General features: G+C 48.8%; 1 protein-coding gene across 10 annotated transcripts in view; it reads left to right on the top strand.

Moving 5' to 3' along the window:
* Window positions 1-16,730, top strand: part of LOC144720375 (diacylglycerol kinase zeta-like) — a 237,113-nt gene extending 220,383 nt beyond the window's left edge. For all 10 annotated transcript variants that reach the window (XM_078597115.1, XM_078597114.1, XM_078597106.1 and 7 more), the window contains 6 exons: window positions 4,115-4,140; window positions 4,283-4,320; window positions 4,840-4,960; window positions 6,857-6,893; window positions 7,795-7,894; window positions 11,316-16,730. In XM_078597115.1, the coding sequence (XP_078453241.1) occupies window positions 4,115-4,140; window positions 4,283-4,320; window positions 4,840-4,960; window positions 6,857-6,893; window positions 7,795-7,894; window positions 11,316-11,432 (439 nt within the window). In that variant the 3' untranslated portion in view covers window positions 11,433-16,730. The remainder of the gene's footprint in view (window positions 1-4,114; window positions 4,141-4,282; window positions 4,321-4,839; window positions 4,961-6,856; window positions 6,894-7,794; window positions 7,895-11,315) is intronic.
* The last annotated feature ends 10,568 nt before the right edge of the window (window positions 16,731-27,298 follow it).

Here is a 27,298-nt window from a genome sequence, read left to right as displayed (position 1 = left end):
TTCGTTTAACTAAAACTTTTTGTTTGTTAGTTATTCATGTTAAAGGAAAACATAATTAGCTCCACTTGCATCATTAGAAGCTCGTGCTGCCCCATTTTAATGTGCGTTGTTGGTAATGCGTTGGCCATTGACTGTCCTCGGCTTACACAGACTCAAAGTTAATTAAGCTAACACAACTGGAAAAGGAATCCCACTGCATGTAAGTAAATTGCATTACAGGGCACCTGCGACCCGTAACCCAGGTCAGCTTTCCAATCAGTTACCAGTTTGTTTTACCACTGGGCTGGGGAGTCTCGGTGGAGGGGGGCCAAAGTGGTGGGGTGGGGTTTGGGGGGGAGGGCGCAATGGACAGGGGGGGTAGGTGGGGGTAGGTGGAGAGGTGGGGGGGGCGTAGGTGGTGGGTAGGTGGGGGGTAGTTGGAGATAGATGGGGGTAGGTGGGGAAGGAGGAGCACTTTGCTACATTTCAACACCTCCCGCACGTGTGCTGCTGCCGGTGTAATGTTTCAAACAACACACAGAAACATGTACAAACATCGCTCGGCCTTTGTGCCTTTTGAAACAACCACAGACAGGCTCTGAAGAACTCCACCGTGGTCCTCTTAGGTTCCCATAAAAACAAATTTTTAGCAAATGTGACCGTCAGCAGCAGCGATACAGCGATGGACAACCGTAGACTGTTTTTGTCCTTACTAGGACTCATCAGTACAGTGCAGTCACCAATGCTCACTGTGGTGTAATGGTTAGCGCGCCGGATTTGCAATCCAGAAGTCGCTGGTTCATTCCGATCTCCGCCGCGCGGCGCCTGAAACAGTGGGACGGTTTCCTCTCCGTCCACCCGGCACGCTCCGAAAGGACGCGACTGCGGTCCGTCAACGACCGGCTTCCACGTTGGCCAAATGCCCTCCAGAGGGATTCTCTCGAGCTCGCTCTCGCGGAGGCCCTTCCGACCAGCGGTGGCACGAGCAAGGGATCGCAGAGCGCGCACCTCCTACCCTTTCGCACGTGGGCACCCTGCCCATGTGGAGTCTCTGCTCTGTGCAGGGCGGCCGATGGCGTTAGAGCCAGGCAGTCCCCGTTCATTGTAAGTTATCGATTGCTCGACCCGATTGTCGTTAATATTATTTTGGGTTCGATCGCTCGACTAATCGGATTACACGTGGAGTGACGGGGGACTAAGGGGTCCCCGTGGCCTGTTCCCGTGCGTGTGTGCCGGCGCAGTGTCACCACCGGCGTCGTCGGCCGTGTCACGACGGGCATGGCGGCCGGGAGGGGGGTTTCCTGCCTTCGGGAGTCAGGACTTGGTGGGGGGAGGGAGGGGGCGAACGCCTTTCTTCACAAGAGGCTCGAGGAATCGACCACGAAGAAATACGTGGTCGATTGCACTTTTTAGTCATTAATCGACGAGGAAAAGTAGCCGGAGGGAGTGCCATCGCCCCTTGGCACGAGAAAGCGGTCCTTTCTCATGCCACCCTTGCCCCGCCGCCCGTCCCCCGAGAAAAATCCACGCGACCACGGGGAGAACATGCAAACTCCAAATATACAGGCATTGTATAATTGGATGAAACCCACGACCTCCTGTATACCAGGCAAGGTAGTTAACATCTCGCCATCTTGGCACCCTTAAACTGGGTTCTCAAGGATACCGAGTTGATGGTCTCAATCTGGTCAATTACTCCACAACAAAACCATCAGCTTAAAAAAATACAATCTCGCCGTGAACATTAAGTGACAATCTCATAGTGGCGTGTGTGTGGGAAAATGTGCCCCCTGTTGTGTAAAGATTTTAAAAAGGTCACTTGAAGGGTTTTTCAGAAGAGGTTCTTTGAAAATATTTTAACGCAGCCGTTCTCAGATGCGTGGGAATCTGCGCTCGCTCCTCTGCAAGACTTCCACGAATAAAGTCGTGAAAAAATATGCATTTTTATAAATTCGTGATTTGGTATAACATCTTAAATCCTTTAGTCCAGGGGTAAGGGCATTCTATTTAAAAAACACATAAAGCTGGGGAAAAAAACTCATAGACACACCGTCTGCCTCTGCTGCACACAGATAGGTCACTTGGAATGTTTTATTCCGTAGCCAAATTAAGAGTTATGTTTCCTTAACCTTCCAAATCACATTTGGCAATGAATGTATGACAAAAAAAAACGCAATCCAAAAAGTATATTCAAAACAAAGTGCGATGTTACTAAGTGTCTGTGGTCCTCTGTTCCTGGCCCAACTTGTACAGCACGCACATCCATCATACAGAGAGGCAGTATCTGCAAGTAATCCTCCGACACTTGATAAATTCTCGCCACTTGGTCGACCCATGTGGAATTATCTGGAAGGGAATAAAATTAAAAGAGTCCCCGCAGAGTCATGTAAGTGAGATTGTCTCAGGCTGCGCATGAGCTGAGAAACCTCCAAACTCGAAATATATATTTTTTTGAATCCTCATGACCCCTTTGGTGCAGCAGCTGCTTTTTGCTCGGTTGATACTGAGTGCTCTGTATTTTTTGGGGGTGGGGAACGAGAGGTTGGCGGGAGTGGGGTAGGTCGGGGGTGGGAGGGGTGGGTTCGTGATTTCTTTTGCCAACATTTCCTGGCAAGAGAGTATTTTGCTACGTTCAGTTTTGACTGAGTTGAGCAGATTTGGAAGGTTCGAATTAAAGAGTTAAATCTGTCGAGAGACAGACAGACGCCCTGGTCTGAGCCATAATTCTTTTGTAAATCGAGTACGTGCGTACGAAGAATCGTGCGCAGCGCAGCGCGTTGCGATCGGGTTACACATCTGGTTTTCGCTCCGTGAAATTTCCAGGGCTAGGACTCGGGTTCCGTCAAGCCATGGGTTGAAGCGCTTATAATGAATCGTGAAATGTGGGGGCCGAGAGTAAATATCATTGTAGCTAATTGCGGCCTTTGCAGTAATTGCAGTGGTAATAATTTGGTCGTTTCTCCCAAATAACTTAACACTGTAATTACGTTTCGTGAATTGAATGTATGGAAATCGGGGTTTTTACCTTTTTCTCTCCCAAAAAGCTTTTAATTTGAAATGCAATTTGGAAGGTGTCACTGCGAGTTGTATTGAAATAATTAACTTATAAATGTCACGGAATCCGAGCCGGCAGAAAATGAGGGGGCATTGTCCTCAGGTTGACTTTTGAGGGTTCCGCACAATCGCCCCCACAACCGATTGAGATGTTTCTCCCGCGCAGTTAACCTGCCCACGCGCGCGCGCCTGAATATTAAAAACTGAGGCGCGTGCGCCCGAGTTTGTCGCAAATCGGTATCGGCACTCTGTTAATCGTCGCGCTTTCCTGGAAATGTGCGAAGAGTGGCCGCCGAATCGGGGCCACGCGGCGCCAGACGATGCAACAAGCACGCCTAAACAAGCGCGGGCCCCTTTTCCAGCGGCTCAAGCTTCATTAACTGTCTCCGAGTTGAATGGAGGTCGAGGCGGGGAGTGCGAGCGGGCGGGGGGAGGCGGAGCGCGAGGGAGGCCAACCGTTGGCCCCCTTTACACATGCAGATTCGCGTCGGGATCACGAGCGCGCGAGCGTGGCTTAAAGTGCACGCGCTTCGAGGCTCTCGCCCGTTTTTGGACGCCAGATTAATAGCACTCTACGTCTCCTGGGAAACGCACGAAAAAATTGGGCTTTAAAAGCCCACGCTTTCAGCTTGATTTTTGAGTTTCACTTCAAGGCTTTTTGGTGTCATCCATTGTGCCAATCTTACTGTTTTTATGTCAATCCACCCCTGAACGCCCCCCCCACCCCAATAGAAAAAAAATTACCACAGAGTCATTTGTGGTTGTTGTTCCTGTTGCTGCTGGCTTTGTGTGGCGTTTGTGCCGGTTGTCCATGTTTACGTGATGCCCTCTTGATGCTTTTTTTTTACATTTGTTTTGGATTTTGCATTGATTATGTATACAGATAGGTTACTTATCTATCAGCATGGCGCAGCAGATGTAGGCTACACCGATTTCATGATAGATTTTCGCAGTGCAGAGTTGAAATCGTTTAAAATTGAATATTGCGTTTGCGTTGTGAAAATTCCTAATTGACCATCAGAAAGATACCTGCTGCTACATCTTGTGAACTCGTTGTTTTTTTGTTACTCTTTGGTTCTAGGATTACATTCTCTTCTGAAGACTCGGGTAAGACTCTCGTTTGGAAACATACACATTTGCCTTCAAACATGATGTTTCATAATCCGTTTCGTAAAACTGCGTGTTTTTTGTCCTCAATGTAATTTATTTCCACCTTTCGCACACATCTCCCCCCGCCACCACGGTGCAGATATCATGTCCGCCGCGAGGATAGGAGACTATGAAAAGGTACGCCGTCACCTTTTTGTTCGACTGACACGACGCACGTAGCTTGTCCGCACGAAGCACTGGAGGCAAGGGTTGGTGGATCGCACAGATGTTGTGAGACTCCCTTCCCCTGCGTGCCTGGGTACCATACCCTGGCTCGCCAGAAGAACGCAATATTGCAAATGTGGCCTCTCTCTGTTCCATCTGTGTGGGAGAGAGTGTTGCCGCCGCTTGCACGCGTGGATTTTCTCCGGGCGTTCTGGTTTTCTCCCACATGTAAATACTCATTAATTGGCCAAACACATCTTCATACGTAGAGGACTGCAGAGCTTGGGCAATTGTTGGCGTCGGTTCACCCCCTGGGTTGCCTATACCGCCTGTCTGTGGTTCCTCCTCGTGCCTCGTGAGTCGTTCTCTCATCGAGAGTGAGCGAATTATTATTAAGCCGGACCGTCAGGAGCTCCTACGAGCTCGCGAGTCGTCGCCTCGCCGTGTCCTTGGTCCGTCGGTGCCAGCGTCTCCCTCCTGTCTGCACTACAGTTCCTCGACGCCTACAAGAGCGGCGAGGCCATGCTGACGACGGACTCGGCCGGCTGGACGGTGTTGCATCACGCGGCGAACCTCGGGCACAAGGATCTGGTCCGATTCATCCTGAGCAGTGGTAAAAGTTACATTAATAACGAGCAGCGGCAATCTCCGCGAACACACACTTCTGAGCCCTAACTCTCCAGAGTCGTAGTCTTCCTTCTGCAGTTGTTGGAATGTTTTTATTCCACCTCGGTTTTTTATTTTTATTTTATTCTTCATTCTCTGGAGCGAGGTAGGAGAATAGATTATGTCTAAAGAGAAAGCGACAGGGCCTTTCGTTGAAGTCTGAATAATTCACAAGCGGCGCCTTCGTGTGCCCTGAACATTTTCCACGGCAAAGGCTGTTTTATCTCTCCCCTTGTGGTCTCGTGTGATCCGGACCATCTTTATCGTCCTCTCTCATTACCTTTCCTCTTCCTGTATCGCGTTTCCTCGTCGCTTGCCTTCGCAGCTGTAGATCTCGTTTGGGCCCTATGTTCGTTTCCGTTTCTCTGTGCCTCCGTGCCATTTCTGTTTCAATCATTTCTGCACATTTTCTTTCCTCCACCCCCCCCCCCCCCCACAAAAGAAAGAAGGGGCCCCTGGGCAGTTTTGTTCCTCTCCAATCACCCCCCCACCAACCCGCTTTGGTGGCCTAAATAAAAGCCAAATCAGGAGCCGCTAGATCAGGCTCTCGTGGGATACACGATCACAATGCCGCAGACGTGAATGGGTTGGGGGGGTTGTTGGGGGGGGGGGGCAGTGAGGGAGGGGTTGGCACGAGAGGCACGTCTGCGGGAGGGGCCCTAACTGGCAGGTGGAATCGGAGAGATTAAAGGCAGCAGGTCAAAGAAAGAGTGTCGCAAGCGATCCGTCAGCATCCCGGCAAACTGTCCCCGCCGTTTCGCTGCCTCGCGCTTCCTCCAGTGAGGCTCTTGTTAATTTTACTTGGGGGAGGGGGGGGGGATCCGTACCCGTCGTCGCTCAAAATTGTTTTGGCAGACGAAGGTAATCCTGGAAATAAAGCGTTGTTTGTTTTTGTTCAGTTCTCTCTGTTCGGCGCTTCATTCCACAGTGGCTTAACCGAGGTACCCCGCCGCCACCGCCTCGTCTTAATCTCTCTCTACTTTTTCTGTAAAAGTCCCGCCACAATTTTGGGAAATTATTTGAAGCTCATATAAGGATGAGGATTTGCTTTTTAATAAATGTTTAATCACCGCTCGGTATTGTGTTACCTCAAAAACGCGTCTCTATGCTATCCCGTTAGTTTTAAATATATATTTAAATTTTACCGCAATGAATATTATTGCCACTTAACAAAAAGTGCCTGTTTAAACTAACCTCTGGAAATCCTGTGAGAAGTGGAAAACATTGTTGCGAATTAGGGTACGAAAGAATGCCATGCATACGAATGTGTCTATTACCTCATTAACTCATTAAGATGGTCACATGACTCATTACCTCATTAAGATGTCACGTGACCAGGTATGCCTATTTAATGGCACACCCTATCGGGTGCCCAGTACAATGAATACCGCAGGGAATAGATGGCCGCCTGTGCCTATTCTTTGTGCTGCACAAGTATATTTGTGCCTCACTGTCATTGTTGAAAAAAACCACGTTGGCCTTACAAGAATTGATCTGTGCTTCTGTGTCTCTTCAAGTACAACAGTTGCCGCTGTTTGCTACGAAGCGATGGTGACGTCACCACGACACTTGTGCCAAGCTAGAGGCACTTAGAGGCCACGTAAAGTTTGGAAAGCTCGCTGGCAGGAGGTCACAGGACAGGCCGAGGTGTTATGAGTTGACTGACTGAGATGAACGGCTAAAACGTGCTACTTTTAGCCGTTTCCTGTACCTCCTGTTAACACGGTTGGCTACGTACGGTGCGAAAGAAGTTCAACATATGTACGTACGTACATAGCCACCCGGCGGCGAGCGAGCGTCGATCCATGATCGGAACACAACAAACCTTTTTATCTGTTTCTAGGCCCGTCAGAGCTGTTGGACATGGCTGACACGGAAACGTAAGTCAATCGACCGCATTGCGCAGAACAAGACACGAATGGGTGCAATTACCATACCACCCCCCCCCCCCCCCCCCCCCGTGTAATATTTAAATTCACGGCCTTTAAGCTGATACACGGTTTCCCCATCCTTGTCCATCAAAATCATCAGCGCAGTAATTGAACGGCGGTTATTGTATTTTGTTAGATAACGGTAATTGGTCTTCCGTTCATTACTGTCAGCAGATTGATGTCGCGACGACGGCGTCGGGCTTTGTGGTCTGTCGCCCCGTTCATTTTGAAGCCACAGCGTGAACGTGGCTTCGCTGTCGAGGCCAGGGATGAGAAACCTTTCCCCTGCGGGGAGGGCTGCAGTGGACTTGCAAGCCGTGTCCATACGAGAGGGCCCTTACGGCGACAGAAGCGACTATGAACGTGCTAAAATTAGAAACGGCTTTTGTGTGCCAGATCGAAAATATTGCCCTCTAGTACCCGATTAGCGTGGCTGAGATGCTTTAAGTGATAAATAAATAGAGTTTTCTGAGTGGTAGCCCTCACGTGACCCCGGGGGCAGTGTGTAATGCAGTCGCGGGCCACAATCACTTCCGTGAGCCGTATAGTCACCAACTCCTGGACTAGGCCTTGTCCAGGCCATGTGCTAAGTAGCCTCCATGTGTGGGTGTGTGTACACCTATCCATCCCACCACCGTCTTACCACTTTTTACAAACACGTTTCTCTCTCTCTCTCTCTGTACAGAATCAGAATCTTTAATTATCCTGGAGAAATCCAATGAGCTATGAAGCTCTTTCTCACGTATGTCCAGTAGGGGCACCAGGTCAGCAAGTTGCAATAACACTCATCCCCTGGCCCTCACTCCCCCACCGCACCCCCCTTTTCCCCATTCTCCCCTTCTCCCGGCAGTGGTGAAACGGCTCTGCACAAGGCGGCTGCCCTCCACCACCGGACAATCTGCTATTACCTGGTGGAAAAGGGTGCCTCGCTCATGAAGACAGACTTACAGGTGCGGCTTTCACCATCAGCGGTCATTTACTGAGCGTGGAACGATTTGGTTACCCCCCATCTCCCCCCCTGCTCTCGTCGCTTGGTGAATGGTCGTGGTTTGGCATTGCGAGTCAGCGTTTGTAGAATCGATTGTTCTTCGTTGCGGTGAATGCAGTGCGTCAAGTGGCTGGAGCGATCACGTGAACCAATTGCGTATATAATTCAGATGTATGTGTACAGTCATTTATCAATGCACCTCCGATTAACGCAGTTGGCTACGTGTGGTGCGAAAGAAGTTCAACATACATACGTATGTACAATGCACTGTTGGATAAAGGCCTCCGTAATGTAGACCGTTTGACCATACTTCACCATGCTGGTCAGTCGGGCAGTTGGACCAGGAATGATTCAGACATCGCTCGCGACTGATGTTAGCCGTGGCCAATGAATTTAACTCGGATCGCCAGATTTATCGCACAGTGCGCTAACCACCTCCTTTTGAAGCCTTATTTGAAACTAAATGTCACTGATGCCACTTATAGTTTTATAACGTGCATATGATTAAAAACAGAAAAGTGTAAATATTTCCGCTGGCTTCATTTCCTGAGGAGGACCAGCTGGCCCAAAGAGATGGGGGTTATTTTTACAGACATATCCATTTTATTTCTTCGTTATGAACTTATGCTCAATCTGCTGAACCGACAAAAAGCTTCAGGTCCGGCACGTGAGGCAGAGTTTTTTTTCCTGCCGAGCCAAAGCGGCGGCCGCGGACGTGAGGCGACGACGCTAACTCACGAGCCAGGCCAGGCGACGGCTCCGCCGTGAATTGACGCGTCCGCCACCAGCGGGATGACGCCGCAACCCAACCCAAGTGCGCCCACTACCTCCGTCCAGCGGCAAAAAAAACACCGGCGCCGGCCTCTTGCAGGCCCGCGCCGAATCCGGCACTCGTTTTATTTTTTTGCCGTCGACCAAAAATCGCTCCCCGGGGGAGCCCCATCGGGTCGTATATCTCTGAAGCTGAGCGCCGTCGAGCGCCGCCGAGCCTGGTCAGTACTTGTGTGACACGGGAGACTGCTTGAGTATGCAAGCTGTCGTAGAGGCCCCGGCTAAGAAGCGGACGGAAAATGGCAGTGCAGCGACACGATTTCCTGAATATGTCTTTGCGCAGCTTTGAGTGTTAGCTCCTCGTGTGCGTTGGATTTTTTTTCTGCAGGCCCTAAAATGTTCTCCCACATGAACCCAAGCGCTTGTTAAAGGAAAGAGCCAGACAGCCAGATGCAGGACCCTCTTGAGAAATTATTCTTGTGATTCATTGAGACGATCTTGCTGCAAATAATGGGCATTGTGAATGCTATTTTAATTGGTGCTGGAGTATTTTAAACCTCTCTGATAGGATAATTACATCGCTGTAAGAAATACCTACACCTGTGCGCCCAGCTGCTATTCGAATTGATTACTGCAATTTATACCATTTATAAAATTACAGTACTCAAAATGCCGAATTAAATCATTACGCCCAAAAACCCAAGAGGATGTAAGTAACCTATTGCTCGCATTAAAGTCGTGGTCTTGAAGCTAATAGACTGTGAAATTAAAAAACATGACACAGGGAATACGAACCGGACCAATTGAAAACAAATGTGACCTGCCTGGAGAAAAGGCTGAAACAACTTCCTGTCTGAAAATTCTAGCTAATCCGGCGTGACAACAGAGCAATGGGGCTTTATGTCATTCTGCAGCGCCGCAGTTGTGCGTTTTCCACACGCGTATGTATTGCATATCACGTGTTCGCTGAACGCTCTGTAAAGGCGATTCACCATTCCTGTATGGGACAATGTTGAACGAACCATTGTGAGGTTTTTTTTGTTTGGCAAGAAAAACGAAAGTGCAAGAGAGAAGTTGAGATATAACATTTAACCGTAAGTTCCCACGAATGAATGTACCCTGGGGCGACGATCGAATGGACAGGTCTTGATCTCGTTGAATGCGCACGAGGGTGGAAAATGACATCGACAGATGTGGCTCTACATGGGGTAGAGGTGGGGGGGGGGGGCATTGGACACAGTTCAGCGATCACACATCGTCGCTGTCCCCGTCGTCTGAAAGTTCAAGCAATCTCTCAAAACGTCAAAGTGATTTGCTGCTCAAATGAGCACCGAGGAAAGTCCTCGTCTCCCGTTGGCAGCCCTGAGCCACTCGTGGAGATTCCACATTTCTCGGACAGGTGGAGAGTCTTTCCGTAGGACAGCCGCTGTGGAATTCCCCACACGGTGGTAATCATTATATTGACCCCCAAAGGGATGATAGGATGAGGCAACCCCCCCCCCTCGCCTCCCTTCACTCAACCAGGATTTGAACTCTCAACCTTCCGATAGCGGGCCGCTTGCTCTGCTGCTGAGCCATCCGGCCGGATTGAAGCAAATCGTGACTGGAACTTTGGTGGGTGTTTTATTTCGTTAATGTAAAACGAATTACGTCGTTAGACATCCATCTGCAGCTGATGTTGAGATGTCGAAAATAGCTTGAGACGTTTCATATTTCCCCCAGTGAAATATGTATTTGCCTAACCTTGACACAATTACGTAATATAATCAATATGTACCAATGGTTTGTTGAATAACCATGAGTAATTACGTAAAATATGTAGTTGTGAAAGTGTTTTTTTTACATGGCCAGTTGACCCGCGGGGAGATCAGAGGGCCGAGCTGATACTGCCGAGAACCTGAGTTCGAATCCAGGTCTCATCCACCCTTGATAAAACCGGGTTCTCAAGTGTCGCGAGTTGATGGTCGCAGTGTTGTCACCAATGACTGCACACACACACGCAACATCATGTCAATCTTTTTTTTATATTTTAACATTCATATGACCGAATTTCACCCCCATGTGAATAAACGTATTTATTGGCTGACATGTAATGGTCAATCTTTGCAGGGCATATTTATATAACGCCTGCCCCGAGTCTATATCGAGTTATTTTGACAAGAGCTCACAAGCAGTTCTGCGACATCATCTACTGGAGTCGTTCTCTGACACACGGTGATGCACTGCTTAGCTGCAGAGTTCCAAATGTTTTTTTTACGTTTTGTGGAATTATGCCGATAGCGCAATAAAAAATAGAATTGTTGGAAGAGCACATTATTTTTAAACTATAAAACGATATATTTGTTGTTCTGTTGCATAAACAAAGAATACAACTTTGGAGACTGGTGACAGTGTGCAGAAGCAGATGCTGGAATGTCCCTGGATAAATAAGGGCATTATTTTGATCATCATCATCATCCGTATTTTTTCGTTAACACTGTAATAACTCAGAAGCAGTGGGCCCTCTTTTAGCAACGTAAAAACTGCGCCCTCCTCCTCCCCCACCGCCGTGTCGTTACGATGCTTTGTAATTCTCCGTGGCCTCCTTTTTCTGCTTCGATACCGCCTGCTAGGGTAACACGCCGCAGCACAAGGCTCAAGAGGCCGGAGACCCGGAGCTGGCCGCCTACCTGGAGAACAGACAACACTACCAGATGATCGTGCGTGAGGACCAGGAGACGGCCGTATAGCCGGCAGCCGGTGCCGCTCTCGCGAGGACGGACGTTCTCCATGAGATTTTTTTTGCCACGATTGGGCAGGAAAAGGAGGCTGACGTTTTATTCAGAAAACGAGTGTATGTTACAGAGCGACGACGCGAGCGTTGGGTATAATGAGACGCATTGTAAAGGGGAGCTGATTAAAAAAAACAAATTTAAAGTTTACATGTTGCACTCTGCGGTAGAATGGAAAATCACTCTTCGACTCTCCCCCCCCACTGGAATCATATTTTAAAAATGGTGATGCAAAGGCTCTGATGATGATGATAATAATGATGGATGATGTGACTAGTTTATTTTTTAAACGAAGATTTAATCAATTTCCTCTTTTTACAGCAGCTTTTATTGATGAAATGTTGTATTTTTATTGCAATGGCGACGGAAGTAAAAACAAAAATGACAAGAGCAGCGTAAAGAATGTCAGTTCTCTTAAATCTCTCAGCATTTGTCGACAAAGTTTTGTTACAATATTCAGTGGCTTTTTTAAATTGCTTCGATATTTATGTTTATCCTGGTGTAAAGTTACATTCGAGTAGGCTAATTATGGTGTCATTATTTATAAATAATAAAGAATAAAACGATGATTTTTTTTAGGTGATAATTTTTAGATCGATTTTACAGTCATTCTCTACCTTGTGAAGTTACAGGAAGTGCGTTCGCTATGGTTTCGCACATTGCCTTTCAGGTATAGTTGAAGGATATATAATGTATTTCTCTTTGCCATAGCTACTAGTGTACGCTTTGGTGTAAGAACGTTTGGGACCAGATTTATCAAAGGTCCCCGTTGTATAGTGTGTTGCACCCATGTACATTTTTAAAGAGTGGATTCACTTTTTAAATCTTAGCTTCTCGTCAATGCACATCTTCACTCGTTTTCTTTTAGATGTCTCTACGATTGATCCACGTCAATTTTCGGTTTGAAATCAAACGGTAAGTTATTGTTTTACATCAGAGAAGGAGAGAGAGGAAGAGAAAAAAAACCAAACACACTTTGAGATAACTCAAAGTGTGTTTGGTTTTTACTCAAAGTGTAAGGTGAATGTCTCGCTGCCCTGCAGTGATAGCCAGGAGCAAGGAAAGTCAAACATTGGGTTTTCTGGTGGTAAACTCTTCTGCCCGGAGGAATCCTGGAAGCGCGCGGCTGGATGCCCAGGGCAGAATAACACGGGAGGGAGGGGAGGGGTGTTCCTTATTCATGACAAAAATAACATACTCATTGTGGAGCCCTCTTTTGTGTGAGGGCCAGGGAAAATGTCTCCACGTCTATGCCCGCCCGCCGACCCTCTAGATGGGGCCCCGGTGACAAAGGTGCCATGGAAGACACTGAATTTTGTCAAGTCCTCAGGTGCTTTTTTTCTGCCGGCTCTTTAAACGCACGCCGCACTGGGCCAAAGACCATTAATACACCTGGGACGCTTTTCTGGCAATCTTAGCAGCCAAATCGTCACCGGCCGTGCACTTACTAATTAACAACTATAGCAACTTGGTACAGCATGGCAGAGAGTGGCAATGCTCTGAGTTTATTTGAGGAGTGTGTTTAGTGAGTAGAAAAAAATATTCGTCGACAGAGCACACAACCTAGGATTATCATGTGACCTCTGTGTGAGATGCGATTGGAAGTTGCCCACTGGGGATCCGCAATCAGATTCATCCATAATTGGGCAACTGTTTTTTTTTTTACAATGAGATGCGGCAAACCATTGCCAGTGAGATTTTGCTGTCAAATACCGCCCATAAATTGCCTTCGCGTATTATGATTGTTTAGGCTTTCTTCTGACGCTCAATCTGTGCTGTGGTTAAATTCGATTAATTTCCAAAAGGGCACGGAAGGAGGGTTCTGATGATCGTGATGTGTCCGAATGTGTGACCTTGAGTGCAGCGAGGTGTGGCTGCGATGGGGATTAACATGTGGGAGTCCTTTGCTTATACTCGGCTTGGGACATCCAAGCAGATGGACGGAGCCCAATTTTCGTGGACTAGCGTCCATCACAGCGGGTGCTCACTACCGGCATTTTAAACATTGCAGTGACAGACGTTTATTCTCCTTTGTTGTCGTCATTGCCTTAAGTTGATTGGTGCATATTTAACTGCATATAACTATACACGCTGTCATTGTTTTTTTTGGGACTTTTCACGCATATTTTGGGGTTTGTGTCCTTGGGCGAGTGGTGAGTTTGGCGGTGCACGGGCGTCCACGGCTAAATAGAATTCAAGTTTGTAAAAGTAATGCCGAAAGAAAAATAAAGCGAGAGCTACATCTGGGAGGGAGGGAGGCATGCTCCAGCCTGCACTCGTGCCAGTAGCGCCGTCATTACCACTCTCCTCAAGGCTTTGTTCCCGTGATGTCGCCGTCTCGAGATCGCCGAAGCGAGTCGTCGAGCGAACGATGAGCGAGCGACTGCGCTCTTCGGCGAGCCCCGCGGCTTGCCTCACTCTTCCCCCCCCCTCAAATCGACTCTCGGTTCCGTCGGATTCTCAATTGATGTTTTTTTTTTTTTACGCGGCTAAATCTAACGGCATCACGTAAACACAAAATGTTTTAATTTAGAGCGAGCAGTTTGCGTCGTAGGTGGGGCGGGCGAGCGAGCGGACGTGAGACAAGAGCGGTTTCTATGAGGTATTTCGTTGGGTTGTAAAGAGCGACTGGCTTGCGGCGAACAGAAGGATCGACACCAAATCCAACGCCAGCTCCGTTGAGTTTGCTTACGTTGCTTCGCCCGCGAGTTGGCGTCGTGTCAACACATTTGATTTCTCGTTTACATTTAGCCTTCGGTTGCACATCATTCCCGCTGCTTGTGTTCCGCATTAACACTCCCGGCTAAATGATTGTTGGACTGCATGCCCGATCATTGACGCAAACCACCTGTGGTGGCCTTTCTCTCCACCACCCTCGCCCTAGCGCAATGACTTTTTTCTTTTAAACATCCATGTTAAGTGTTTTCTTTTTATTTTCTATGTGGTGCAATACGAAATGATTGCAGCTCTGTGGGCAGAGATTAAATGATATGGAGGAAAAAAAAAAGTTGCTGTGTGTTTGCTGACTCGTTGGGAAGTCTGACTGGCATCTGTCCCGCCTCCCTCCCTCCCTTCTCTCCCCACTCAAAGCTCCAGTTGTGCATTGGAGTTTTGATTCGAAATCGCGCGCGTGTTTCTCTCACTCGGGGTTGCAGTGCTGACCGCACCTGGCTGTCGGCAACCGGGCCCCGGGAGAACTGACGATCGCCGACGTTGGGAGAGAAACGACTGCGATGTCGCTACGTCCTCCGATTAGCACGGTTGGCTGCGTGCGGGTGCGAAAGAAGTTTGGCGTACGCACATGGAACGTGCGTAACGAATGAGAGTTAGTAGCTTGCACGATCTGTCCCTTCTCCGGGGTAGGAGGAAGAAATATCTGCAACAAAAAAAAGTGTTTGCAAAAGAACTGTTGATATTTCTAGTTTTTATTTCGTGTGTGAGGAGGAGGAACAATATATTGAGAACCACTTTTTTTCTAAAAGGTCGAAATGACCAAATGTTGAGGGGTGTCTTTGTATCCGCTTGTAAATGCCAGTGGAATATATTTAATGATGTTCCAGTTGACTATTGACAGAAATGTAAGATTTATTCTGGGGATACTCCTAATATCCCATTTTATAAATGTGCATTTGGCATTTCTGGTGGTAAATATCACCAAGGCATGGGCCAGGGCCTCGATGTTGATTTTCTTTCCAGCAATTTTTCTGTGAATATAAAACTTTTTTTTTATCGTAGTTCACTACACATCCATAAACAAGAATAATTATCAAACGAAGGCTCGTTTTTTTCAATTGCAATTGCGCGTCTTTTCGACAGACTGTAGCTCATCACTCAATATTGTTAATTGTGTTGTGACATAACCAGTGAACTTAATAACAAATAGCTCTAAGGCTGCACAGATGACAACCAAAGCCGTCGGCTCAATGAATCGCTTTGACTTTGTCGAGTTTTAATCGTGAAGCAGCAACCCAGTAAGCATGGAACGTTGCCTCGACGCTGCCTCAACATTGATCCAACGGTTCCCCAACGACACGTAAACGTTAGCCCGACGTTGCACGTTTACTGGGAAGAATGCTAATGGATGTAATCTGTTGGAACCGCTTCAAGCACTGGGGCTAAGCCTTTTCACATCACGTGTTAAGTGGTAGCATTTATTTTGACCTATTGGGAAAAGTGCCCCCACATTAATGGACTCTCCTCTGCCTATTTATAGGCAAAGCCGACTGTTGACCCCCTGCCATTCTGGATTTCGTGAGCGATCAGCTCAGCGGTGGCTGCTCCTTGCTTCTGGGGAGCTCACAATACAGACGATTGTGTGGCTGATGCACTGTTTAGATGTTGACAAAAATGGCAATCGGCAAAGATAGGTCAGTTTTGTTATCGTCGGCCATTGCTGGATTAAGGCCTCCCCACACTGCCACCATCCCTCACGGTCCCTTGTTGCCACAGTCTTATCTCGCTCTTGTACATCAGCTGATCTGTGCACTCCGTCTTCCTTGGTGGTCGTCCTCTTGGGTGATGTCTCTACTTTGGCTGCATTCTGTCGTCAGTCTCATGTATCGGCCATCATCCCATCTCGTGATAATAGATCCTGCCCTTTCCCACTGACTTTCCCGAGCAGTCATTGTGTCTCCAATGTGAGTCTCGTCCCTGATCCACGTGAATTCTCTTTCTGTCTCTCAGGTCAACTCTACTCTTGCATCTCTGCCGTGTGGTTGCCACACTTTTCAGCATTTTGTTCCGTTCTTATTTAATAATCAGTCGTCGTCGTGAGTAATATGCACTAATGGGGACGTGTCATTCAGGCACATTGATGTGTTTCTCTTTATTTTTCAAATTAATTTCTACAAATTCAATCCATCTTGGCCTTGTCCATCTCTTTATTTCATCATTATGCTTCTGATCCGCTTCTCGGTAATTTTATCTCGCTACTTATATTCTGCTATTTTTTTCCAGTTGTGTCTCCCCCAGATATTACTTTTGTCATTTATATTACCAAAATAATTATTGCTGGACATTGGAATTTTTTTTAAAGCACTTTTCAGTACGTGGGCGCAGGTCAATCATCGACCGAATTGAACATTCTTACAGAATATTTGGTGGTGGTGATGCCACGGCTGCCGCTGCTTCTTCGTTGGCACTGGTTCCCGAGAACAATTAACATCAACAACATTTCAACACATTCGTCAGTGACAATGTGGCTTTAACAAGAATATATTATCTGTGACGTGATTAAAATGACATCGAGTGACTTGCTGAAGTCGTCGTGATGCGCTCTTTAGGGGTTGTTTCTGTCCATCACTGATGTTTGCAGCGTTGATGAGTTGAAGACGTCAGTTTAATTAAAAATAAGAGCTGTGGAAAAGAGAAATTGGCCTGCACGACTGAGAAAAAGGAAATTAATATCGCTATGCTTTCAGAAATTAATTATGCTCGTCGCCAAATATATATTAGTTACAGCCCTTCATCAATCTACTGTTGGATGAAGACCTCCCCATGCCAAGTCAGCTATGGGGAGGTGGGGGGGGTGTTTGACCATACTTCACCACACTGGTCGTGGGTTGGTGAAGGGTGGATTCGTCAGGAACCGATTCAGATATCGCTCGGCATTGATTTCATTGATGATATCCATGGCCGGGAATTAAACTCGGATCACCGGCTTTGAAGCAGTGCCCTAATCACTTCACCACCACTCCCCCCTGATTGGTTCTCACGATAATATGAATTACGTGGCCGCCTCTTAATAGACTGCGTATGTAAGTGCGCCATTCGTTCTGAAAGATGTCTCTGCCACTCATCTCACACCTCCGATTAGCATGGCTGGTTACGTCGGTGCGAAAGAAGTTCAACACATACATCTCAAGGATCCGCCTCTTCTTGTATTCTTAGCAAAATTCTCACCATTTTTTTCCATTTCCACCACGGATGGCTGTAGCCTTCCCCATTTGAGTCGCGCCGTTCTGTCTCGTGCGTTCGGTGGTCACCCGCCCAACCCCTGGGCCGTGAAAGAAGTGTGGAAATCGTCAGTGCGGAGTGCCGTTAGCCCATGGGGTTGTCGTCGTCCCCCCCCCCCCGCATGAAAAAAGTTGGACTCGTCGCGGTGCGGAAATCGTCAGTGCGGATTGCTGCATGCTAAGTTTAATGGGACGTCACTCAACTCGCAGAAAGTCCATAATAAAGGGGGGGGGGGGGTGTTGGATTCCATAAATATAAATGTGTCGTTAACCCGCCACCACCCGACGCAGCCAATGTACGATGTAACCCCCCCCCCCCCGCCTTTATTATGGATAATATTGATCGAGAAAGCCTGCAACGTACTTGCAGTGCAGATGGAGAGGGAGTTGCCTTGGCAACTGCGTTGCTGATTCCTTCCCTCTGAGCCCCGACAGAGCCGTGGAAGAGGCTGTTAGCTATCGAGTCGATGTCTCTATCGGCGTTCAGGCCCGGACACGTGTAAATTAAACAAACTAATGGTTTAATTACTCTTGATAGATAAAGCACGGCGGGGTGGGTCCTTACAGCCAGTCCCCTCCCCTCCTCTTCCCACTTAGAAGGCAGTCCAGCACTGGGCTCAGTCCACGTGGCAGTGTGGATCATCCATTGGGTCTGGATTGAATATGTCTCTGTGTGTCTTTCGGTGTTTATCCCCCTTGTACGAGTGGTGGATTTTCGTCAGGTACGCCAGTGTCCTCCCATTGAAGCTAAACACTCGTTGATGGCACTGGACATGAATCCCAATAGATGTAACTACACACAAACGGCTGCTGTGTTGTTTGTATATATATATTTTAAAGTGCTCAGCGTTATCCAGACCGGGACTCATCAGTAGAGTAGAGTCATTGATGTTCCCTGCTACTGTATGCCTCTGGGAGGCAGGACCCTCCTGAAAAAAAAAGTCTTGAAACTCGGTGACTTTATCATGGATAAATGCCACGAGTGACATACAATTAGCAAAGCCTCACTGAACACTTCTTTGTTTAAATTAAATTGGTTACAGATCACAAGGTAGAACTCGAAAACCAGTCTCAGTTCTCCGTGCAGCATTCTCTGGTAAATTTTTGGGAATATCAAATATATTTTGCCTCAAGTCCATTGAGTGTTCCATCAATCATCACGGCTTCTCCGCTTCGCATTAATAAACGAAACTATTTTATTTTACCAGGTAAGGCCCACTGAGCTATTTGACTCTTTTTTCAGAAGTCACCTGCCCACAAATGATAGCTCAACGAAGTGGCTTATCATCACGTGGACATTTATAGCTGGCGAATACTCCAAACGCACGTTGATTCTAAACGTGGAGGGGGAAACCGGAGGAATCGGAGAAAATCCACGGGGAGAAGACATGCGAACTCCAAATATACAGCAGCAGGCGTATGTGCCATTCACACCTGAGGTCAGATTCTGCGATGCGCAATGCGCTCACGTTTCATTATATCACGAGGGCACAGCGGTGCACGGGGAGGAGAGAGGGGAGGGGGTCGGGTGATGGTGGCAGAGGAGTGGAGAACGGTCCGCTTAGGGATAATCCTCTGGGCGAGGGAGCGCCAAGACCTGTCCTTGACTGCAGATTTGACGCAAAGCTTGTGCCTGTCTCACTTCAGGTGACGGCTACTCCCTGTTCGAACTCCTTCTGTCACAGCGTGAAATGGGGGGACCCCTCTGAGACATTTTCAAAATAGCCACATTTGTGACGCCTGCCTACCTTGCCTGTCAATATCAACCACCGTTCACTTCACTGAACAGTCATTAACACCAACCCTGCATACGTATGTTGAACTTATTTCGCACCCTACGTAGCCAACCGCGTTAATCGGAGGTGTGGGAGAAGGACAACAAACGAAGCACAAAGGCAGTTTTGAAAAAAATATTTTAAAAATGTAGATTTAAAAGTGCATAGCTCCAGTGGCTTCCTAATATCGGAAGAAAGAACATTCCAGACGGCCGCAGAAGTAGATCTGAAAGCGCGCGATGCAGTGACCGTCTTTGTTCGATGGCTGAACAAAAAGCCGTTGCGAGGATGACATTATCCCTACAGCTGTCGCTAATAACCAACGACCATCATCCTTTCGATTTAAAGCTTTCGTGACTGCAGGGATTCATCTTCTTAGTTCTTTCGGTAAAGTCACGTAGAATGGAAACAATAAAAATAATAAAATAAAACATAATAAAATATTTCTCACGACGTTTCGGCCACAACGCAAGCAGCCGTCATCAGGAAATATTTTATTATGTTTTATTTTATTATTTTTATTGTTTCCATTCAACGTGATTTTACCGAAAGAACCAATCACGCGGCCTGCTCAAGCCAACTCACTTGGGTGCCACGGTGGCGAGATGTTAACTACCTCGCCTGGTATGCAAGAGGACGTGGGTTTGATCCCGACCCTGACGCCTGCTGTATATTTCTAACCACCAATTGATGAAAGACTCCACCACGCTGTTTTGGTCATGGAAGTTGTTTGACTAAACTTCGCCACGCTGGTCAGTGCAGGTTGGTTCAGGGGAGGGACGTTTATTTATCACTCGCCACTGATGTTAGCCGTGGCCGGGAATCGAACTCGGCTCACCGGGCTCGGAGCACGACGCACGAAACCACCGCGCCACCGTTCTGCGTTCCGCTGTTGTAGCTTTGTTACAAATCGGGGAACGCATCACTCAATGAAATGTAAATGACATTCCCTCGAGAAATTGATGCCGGAGGAATTGACCGGCGATCGCTCGAACCGCGTTAGGAATCGATCCCTGGTGAAACTGAACTTGCCGTGGCTTTCACGGGTCACGGTGGAAGTGGACGGAGATCGATGTTATGCACTGGACTCGCGAATAGTCCATCTCCCTGACAAACTATACATCCGTGGTGGTGGTGGTGGCGGCAGGGAGCGGTAGTGTAACGGTTAGCGCGCTGCGCTACAAACCTCGGCCACCCGAGTTAGACTCCTGCTCACGGCACAACACCAGTGACGATTATTTGAACTGGTCGTGGGCTTCCCCCCTAGGTCGACTCAGCCTCAAATGAGTACCTGTGTAAATATCGCCGCTGGGGGAGGCAAAGGCGTCCGGGCGTGGTGTTGGCCACCCACTCCCTCGTGTACCGTGCCGGCCTTCATAGGTGCTCGCTAACAGCACTTGCCCCAACAGTCTGTTAAGGCTACACGGGGGATCTTTGTCGTTTGTGGCAGGGACGGTCCTGGGTTTATCGAGGTGAGGCTTTCTGGGGGCCGATTAGCGCGCCCGACTTACGCATTCCGCTACCCTCTAAACGAGATAGGGGTGCCAGGGACTCTTCATCAAAGCCGATGGACACGGCGCGACAATGAACTGCGGCCTCGTGGGGAGAGAGAGAGAGAGGTTGGAGGCGGCGTGCGGGTTTGACTGACTTGAGGTGGAAATGTCTTCTTCATTTGGTACGAACTTGAATGCACGTTAAGGGAGCCATTCATTGCCTTGCGTGGGACTTCAGAGATGGACATGTCGCCGTTGGAAGACGCAAAACGGTGTTTTCGTGAAGGCTCCGTAACATCTTGATTTAAAGCTTTCGTGACTGCAGGGATTCATTTTCTTGGTTCTTTCGGTAAAGTCACGTGGAAGAAGAAAAATAATAAAATAATATTAATATAAAAAATAAAAAAATTCACGACGTTTCGACTGCAACACAAGCAATCATCATCAGGTGTGATATACACAGAAAGAAATTTTAAAAAAAAGTGTTTTCTTTCTGTGGATTTCACACCTGATGATGATTTCTTGTGTTGCAGTCGAAACGTCGTGAGAATTTTTATTGTTTTATATTAATATGATTTTATTATTTCCCTTCTACGTGGCTCCGTAACATGTGTGTGTCAAGTGTTGGAGATTTTGTTTGTTCTTACACGTATTAGACAACTCGCTGGGGTTTCTATTAAGATGTAGGAGAGACAAACTCGTATAATTAATATCTAAATGTATTATTACAAATCGAGTAACTTACAGAATCGTTATTCTGTAATGGTCAATAAAGACGGTTGTGGTCTGTGATCTCTGCATTGTTAAAACAATAGCAACCTGATTGTGATTGGGTGAAATCCATCACATTGAGCTGATTTATTTTTAAGATCTATCACCGATTGTATGAAATATGTCAGGTGTGGCGTATTTCAACTTAAGACCCATTAACGGCTTCCTAAATGCATTTAATCAAACGATCATCCTGTGTGCAAGTTGGATACTTTTTTTTTAGAATGTACACATTTTCATCCGTCAACACAATTATTCGTAGGGCATTTGGCATTGAATACACGACACTTACTCGAAATAAAAACAGAAACGTGAGTTGGAAGCCCAGTAATCATTCTAGTCCATGGGCCTGATCAGCCACCTTGGGTAGAACAACTTTATCGTAGTGGCTATTGGTTTATTTTGCTGTCGTAACTTGCAACTTGCTATCCGCCCACATTTGACATCTGTGAAAAAGAGCTTCATAGCTCATCGGATTCCTCCTCCTGCAGTCTAAATAAAGATCCCGATTTACGTGGCAAATCGGAGTCAATTATGTGATAACCCCACTCGTATCACGCGGTTTTCACACAGTTCACTATTAGTGGAGACGTGCAGACATTGGAACGGCTTAAAAGCTATGCCGAATTTGAGCTGGCACTGACGAGTGAAAAATCCGGTCTGCACGGGCTCATGGACTGCAGCCGAGTGTGCCACAGTGTGCACATTGTGCCTTGACAACCCCCGGGGGTCCCCAAAGCCCGGTTCGGAAATCTCGCCTTCATTTTTGATGCCGCCAACTCCACGTTCACCACGTGTAAAGCAGATTGCGCTGCACGCCGCAGCCTCAGGCTCCCCCGGCTCGTGTCGCCTCAGGACTTGTGGAACACGGAGGAGGCGGAGGAGGAGCGGAAGAGGCGAGGCAGGCACGAGGGATTTGAGTGTGGATACTCAGCGGCGCAGATTAGCTGGGTAAATCTTCCGCTGACCCCACCCCCCCACCACCAAATCCTCGCCCTCGTAAATACGCATTCTACGTCATCGAGACAAGTGACAACTGGCCACCGTTTTGGCAGTGGCGCACAATCACGTGGTATTTATGAGTGCGCAACCGTATCGTGTACTCGTATGTTTGTATGTATGTGGAACTTCTTTCGCACCGTACGCAGCCAACCGCGCTAATCGGAGGTGCGGGAAACGAGTTAGGGCACAGCAGCCCTCCTTTATTGAACTCTCATTGAGATGTTTTCACCTGGTGCAAGGACATAATACTGGTAGGAACCTCTGGTTACACCAGCCCACAGGGGATTATTGTGTCCGTCCGTCGTGCAGGGAGGGGTTGGTTGGCTGGGGAGGGAGGGGCTGGGTGGGGAGAGTGGGGCTGGGTGGGGAGGGGAGGGTGGGGAGGGGCTGGGTGGGGAGGATGGGGAGGGGCTGGGTGGGGAGGGTGGGGAGGGGCTGGGTGGGGAGGGTGGGGCCGGGTGAGGGTTAGAGGGGTGGGGCTGGGTGGGGAGGGGCTGGTCACCCCGTGGTGCCCTTATAAAACTCAACGTTTAACCTACTCACGCCGGCTTGTGCCCGCCCTCACAGTCGGGCATATTTGCGGAATACACCACGCCGCCGTTGACCCTGGCCATTGACCGAGCAACCCAACGTTCCTACCAGCTCCCTCCGCAGGAATGTGTTCGAAGTCATTATAATGATTAGCAATCAGAAATGTCCCCACCATCACGGTGGACCAAGCGGCTCAGAGAGCAAATGAAAGTTATAGACATCGCCTTCTTTGGGTCTTTCGGTAAAGTCACGTAAATAGGTTCAAAGAAAATAACAAAAAACTACGATATTTCGATCGCAACACAAGTGGTCGTCTTCAGGAAAAGGGAGTAGTTTTTTGCTATTTTATTTCAACCTATCTACGTGACTTTACCGAAAGGCCCAAAGAATATGAATTCCTGCAGTCACGAAAGCTTTAAGTCAAGATTATTAGACACCGTCGTCATAGTAACTGTGAATTGAAACTACTACAACAACTATTTTTATTTCACGAGGTAAGGCCCACTAAGCTGTATAGATATTTTTCAGAAGCGACCTGGCCCACCAATGATAGCTCAACGAAGTGTCCTAAGGCGTGGAATTGTACAGCAGCCAAATACTCTAAACACGTGTTTCTAAATGTGGAGGGTAAACCCGGAGGACCCAGAGAAAAATCCACGCGACCACGGGGGAGAAATATACAGCAGCAGGCGTCAGGGTCGGGATCGAACCCACGTGCTCCTGCATACCAGGCGAGGCAGTTAACATCTCCTAGCCACCGTGGCACCCAAGTGAGTTGGCTTGGGCCGGACGCGTGATGGATAGAATAGAGGATGATGGCCGGTGGATGAGATTAGCGATGAGGTGCCAGTCGTCACCTCGTCGATATTTAATCCCCCACCTCCCACGCCACAGTCCAGATCGCTCCTGCACATGGAGTTGATCTCATCGCTCCAAGTCCGTTCGTTCCTTTGACTCGCTGACTCACCCATATTGGACATATGTGGGCAAAAAAGAGCTTCATTGCTCATCAGATTTCTCCAGTCTTTCGTAATGGCGTCACCAGTCTCACGTCATCCTTTCCAGCGCAGTGGCGAAGTTCGATCAAACAACTTCCACGACCCGCACGGCGCGAGGAAGAGGTCTTCGTCATCATCCAGCAGTGGACAGAGCAAAGGCCAACACATTTACAATATATCGCATAGACACAAAGACAAAGATCACCCCATATAGCCTGTAACAGACTGTTGAGGAAAGTGCTGTTAGCGAGCACCTACGAAGTCCGGCACGGCACACGAGGGGGTGGGTGGGCCAGCACCACGCCCGGCCGCCTTTGTCTCCCCAGTGGCGATGTTTACGCACCGCACCAGGTACCTCGCGTGAGGCTGAGTCGAGTGCACACGCGCACACATTGAGCAGCACTATGAGCCTAAGCAGCGCGCTCGCGCCTTGCGGGATTAAGCGCGGCTTGGCACGGAGGAGGCGCGGAGCATCACGCGAGGTATGGTGAGGAGAGGGTGAGGAGAGGAGGAAAGGGAGGGAGGGCGCAGGGGGTAAACGGAGGAAGGGTGGGGGGTGCACAGAGAGAGAGAGGCTGGCTGGGGTAAGGGGGTGAGTGGTAGGCTGGCTGGTTGGGTGGGTGTGGGTGAGTGAGTGAGGGGGGGTGTAGAGGCCTCGGTGACGCACCCACGAGCGCACACACACACACGCTCACACACTCACTCACTCTCGCACACTCACTCCGCTCTGCGCCGCACCCGAGGAGACGTCGAAAGAACGTGACACTCCCGCGTTGAGAGAGGGCTCATTCGACTCAATCACAAACATCAACAAGTGAGTGACCTTTGTTTAAAACCTCATGTTCGCGTCGCTCGGCGTCTTTCTCCTTCTGTTGCGTGTCCCTCCTTTGTTTGTATGTATGTGTGTATGTATGTTTGTATGTATGTATGAGAACGACGGAGTTCGATGCCCCGACCACGGCTCACATTAGTGGCTCGTGATATCTGAATTCTGAAGCAGTTCTGCACAAACTGTTCCCCTCCCACCCTCGCCACTTCTCCAACCCGCACTACTGACCAACGTGGTGAAGTATGGTCCAGCAACTTCCCACAACCGACACGACGTGAGGTGGGGGGGCATCCATCCAGCAGTGGATTTAATAAAGGTCTGCTGTGATTTGTACGTGCCTCTCCCCCAGGCAGAGCAGAATGGGGGGGGGGGGGTTTCAGGTGACCACAAACTTTTTTTCTATGAGACAATGTGACTTTGGTTGTGTTCGTTATTTTTTTATGGGCACCCGCTTCCAATTTGGTGGGTAAAAAAAAAACTTCGATAGCCATCTACCGTCGTGGATGTGTCCCCGCAAGGAGTACAAGGGTTTGAGGTGTCTTGAAGAAACGTCTCGCTCGGCACTCAAAGTCGGAGGGAAAAGTCGACCCCTTCCTTTCACCGCAGGCGCAGCGCGTCGCGCGCAACAAGTTTCCCGACAACTTTCGTTGCTGGTCGCGTTGCTTCATTATCCGCGAGTTTCGCTGCTGGGATTCTTCTCGACTTTGCGCGCGCGCGCGCGTGCGTGTGTGTTTGTGTGTGCACACACCGAGTCGAGCACTAACAATGTCACGTGTACCGTTCGTATACTTCAGCAAAACATTTTTTTTTGCGGTGACGAATTCTGTGGCCTCCTGATTTATAATTGTCGATTAAATGAGGGAGGCGCGGGAAGCTATATGTCACTGGTGTCTGGTGAGCTGGGAGTGTGAAAGATGACAATGGTGCTGCATTTGGGCGAGAGGTAATGCCGTCTTGAAATTTTAGTTCAACTTTTTACGCATTTGCGTAAAGTGTATTGAGCGCGGCCTGTCTTCTGGTTGTGCGTGCACACGGCTTGCGAAGTTAATTCGACGATTGTGAAGATTATTGAGAGCGTATTTGTTGTTTTTTGTATCACTCCCCTTCATCGATCAGTGCTCGGCTCGTTGGACATATGATCGGCGTGGTGAGGATCAATGATGCCCATCTATCATGCGAATCGATTCCTTTTATCGGCCGTGCGCTCCTGCTTGCCTATCTCAAGTTTCCTCTTCAGATATTGTCCTCCCCGCTACCTCCCTCCCTCACTGAGACGGGGGAGCGGTGGGCGCAGTGGTTAGCGCAGCACTGCGCTGTGATGTTCCAGCGCCCTGGGATCGATTTCCCAGCGTACGGTTAAACATCGATGGCGGTGATCGCCTCGATTTCCCCCCCCCCCCCCCCCCACTAAGACCCCGAGTTAGTTTTGTTTCGCGTGTTGTATAACTGTATAGTTTGCCCTCGATGTAACACGTGGGTGGTTGTACCGTGCCCCCCCCACCAACCCCGCATATAATAAGAGAGGGTATGTTGGGGTGAGGAGGGGCGGCGGGTGGGTAACCAAAATAAATAGCGAACTTCATTTAAATAATCTTAGGTTTTTTTTTCGGTAAAGTCACGTAGGTAAAAAATTAAAATTAATTAAAGTAAAATACAAAATAAAATAAAATCACGACGTTTCGGAGGCAACACGAGCTTCCGTCTTCAGGTGGAACATTTAAATAAAAAAGAAGATAACCGCGCATCGTGAACAGAAAAAATTCCGACCGCGTCTCCACGCCGCCCAGAAACGCCACGAGCCTGGCAGTGCCCCCCCCCCCCGTCTCTTGCTGCCCTCCCCCCCCCCCCCGTCTCTTGCTGCCCTCCCCCCCCCCGTCTCTTGCTGCCCTCCCCCCCCCCGTCTCTTGCTGCCCTCCCCCCCCCGTCTCTTGCTGCCCTCCCCCCCCGTCTCTTGCTGCCCTCCCCCCCCCGTCTCTTGCTGCCCTCCCCCCCGTCTCTTGCTGCCCTCCCCCCCGTCTCTTGCTGCCCTCGCTCGGCGCCACCGCTCCCACGCGGACTCCGTTCCCTTTAGCGGTGTCGCGCGCGTGCTTGCGTTCACGCCTCGCTGTGGTGTGCGCACTACTATTTGTGCCCCCGACGGGTTACTGCTGATTGCCTGAGCGCACACAAAACAATGATATCGTAAGCTGTAGCGATTGGGCTTGACGCTCGGTCTTCATGGAGATGACGGGGTGTTGGGTACGAATACGACCATATACTGTGGGCACCCCCCACCCACCACTCACCCCACCACCCACCACTCACCCACCTCCACTGCACGAGCCCAGCCTGTCGAGGTCGCTATGTATAAATGTGTGACAGTCGGTAGATTTGCGCAGCTGGATTGGCGATGTCATCTTGACTTGCAAAGCGTGCTGGGGTGGGTGGTGGGGCGTTGCAATTACTTCAATAATTATATCTTGATTTGAAGT

This window comes from Lampetra planeri, chromosome 8, assembly GCF_965212315.1.
Source record: "Lampetra planeri chromosome 8, kcLamPlan1.2.h2, whole genome shotgun sequence".
NCBI lineage: Eukaryota > Metazoa > Chordata > Hyperoartia > Petromyzontiformes > Petromyzontidae > Lampetra > Lampetra planeri.
The sequence above is the reverse complement of the archived record's forward strand: the minus strand, read 5'-3'. Positions and strand labels throughout refer to the sequence as shown.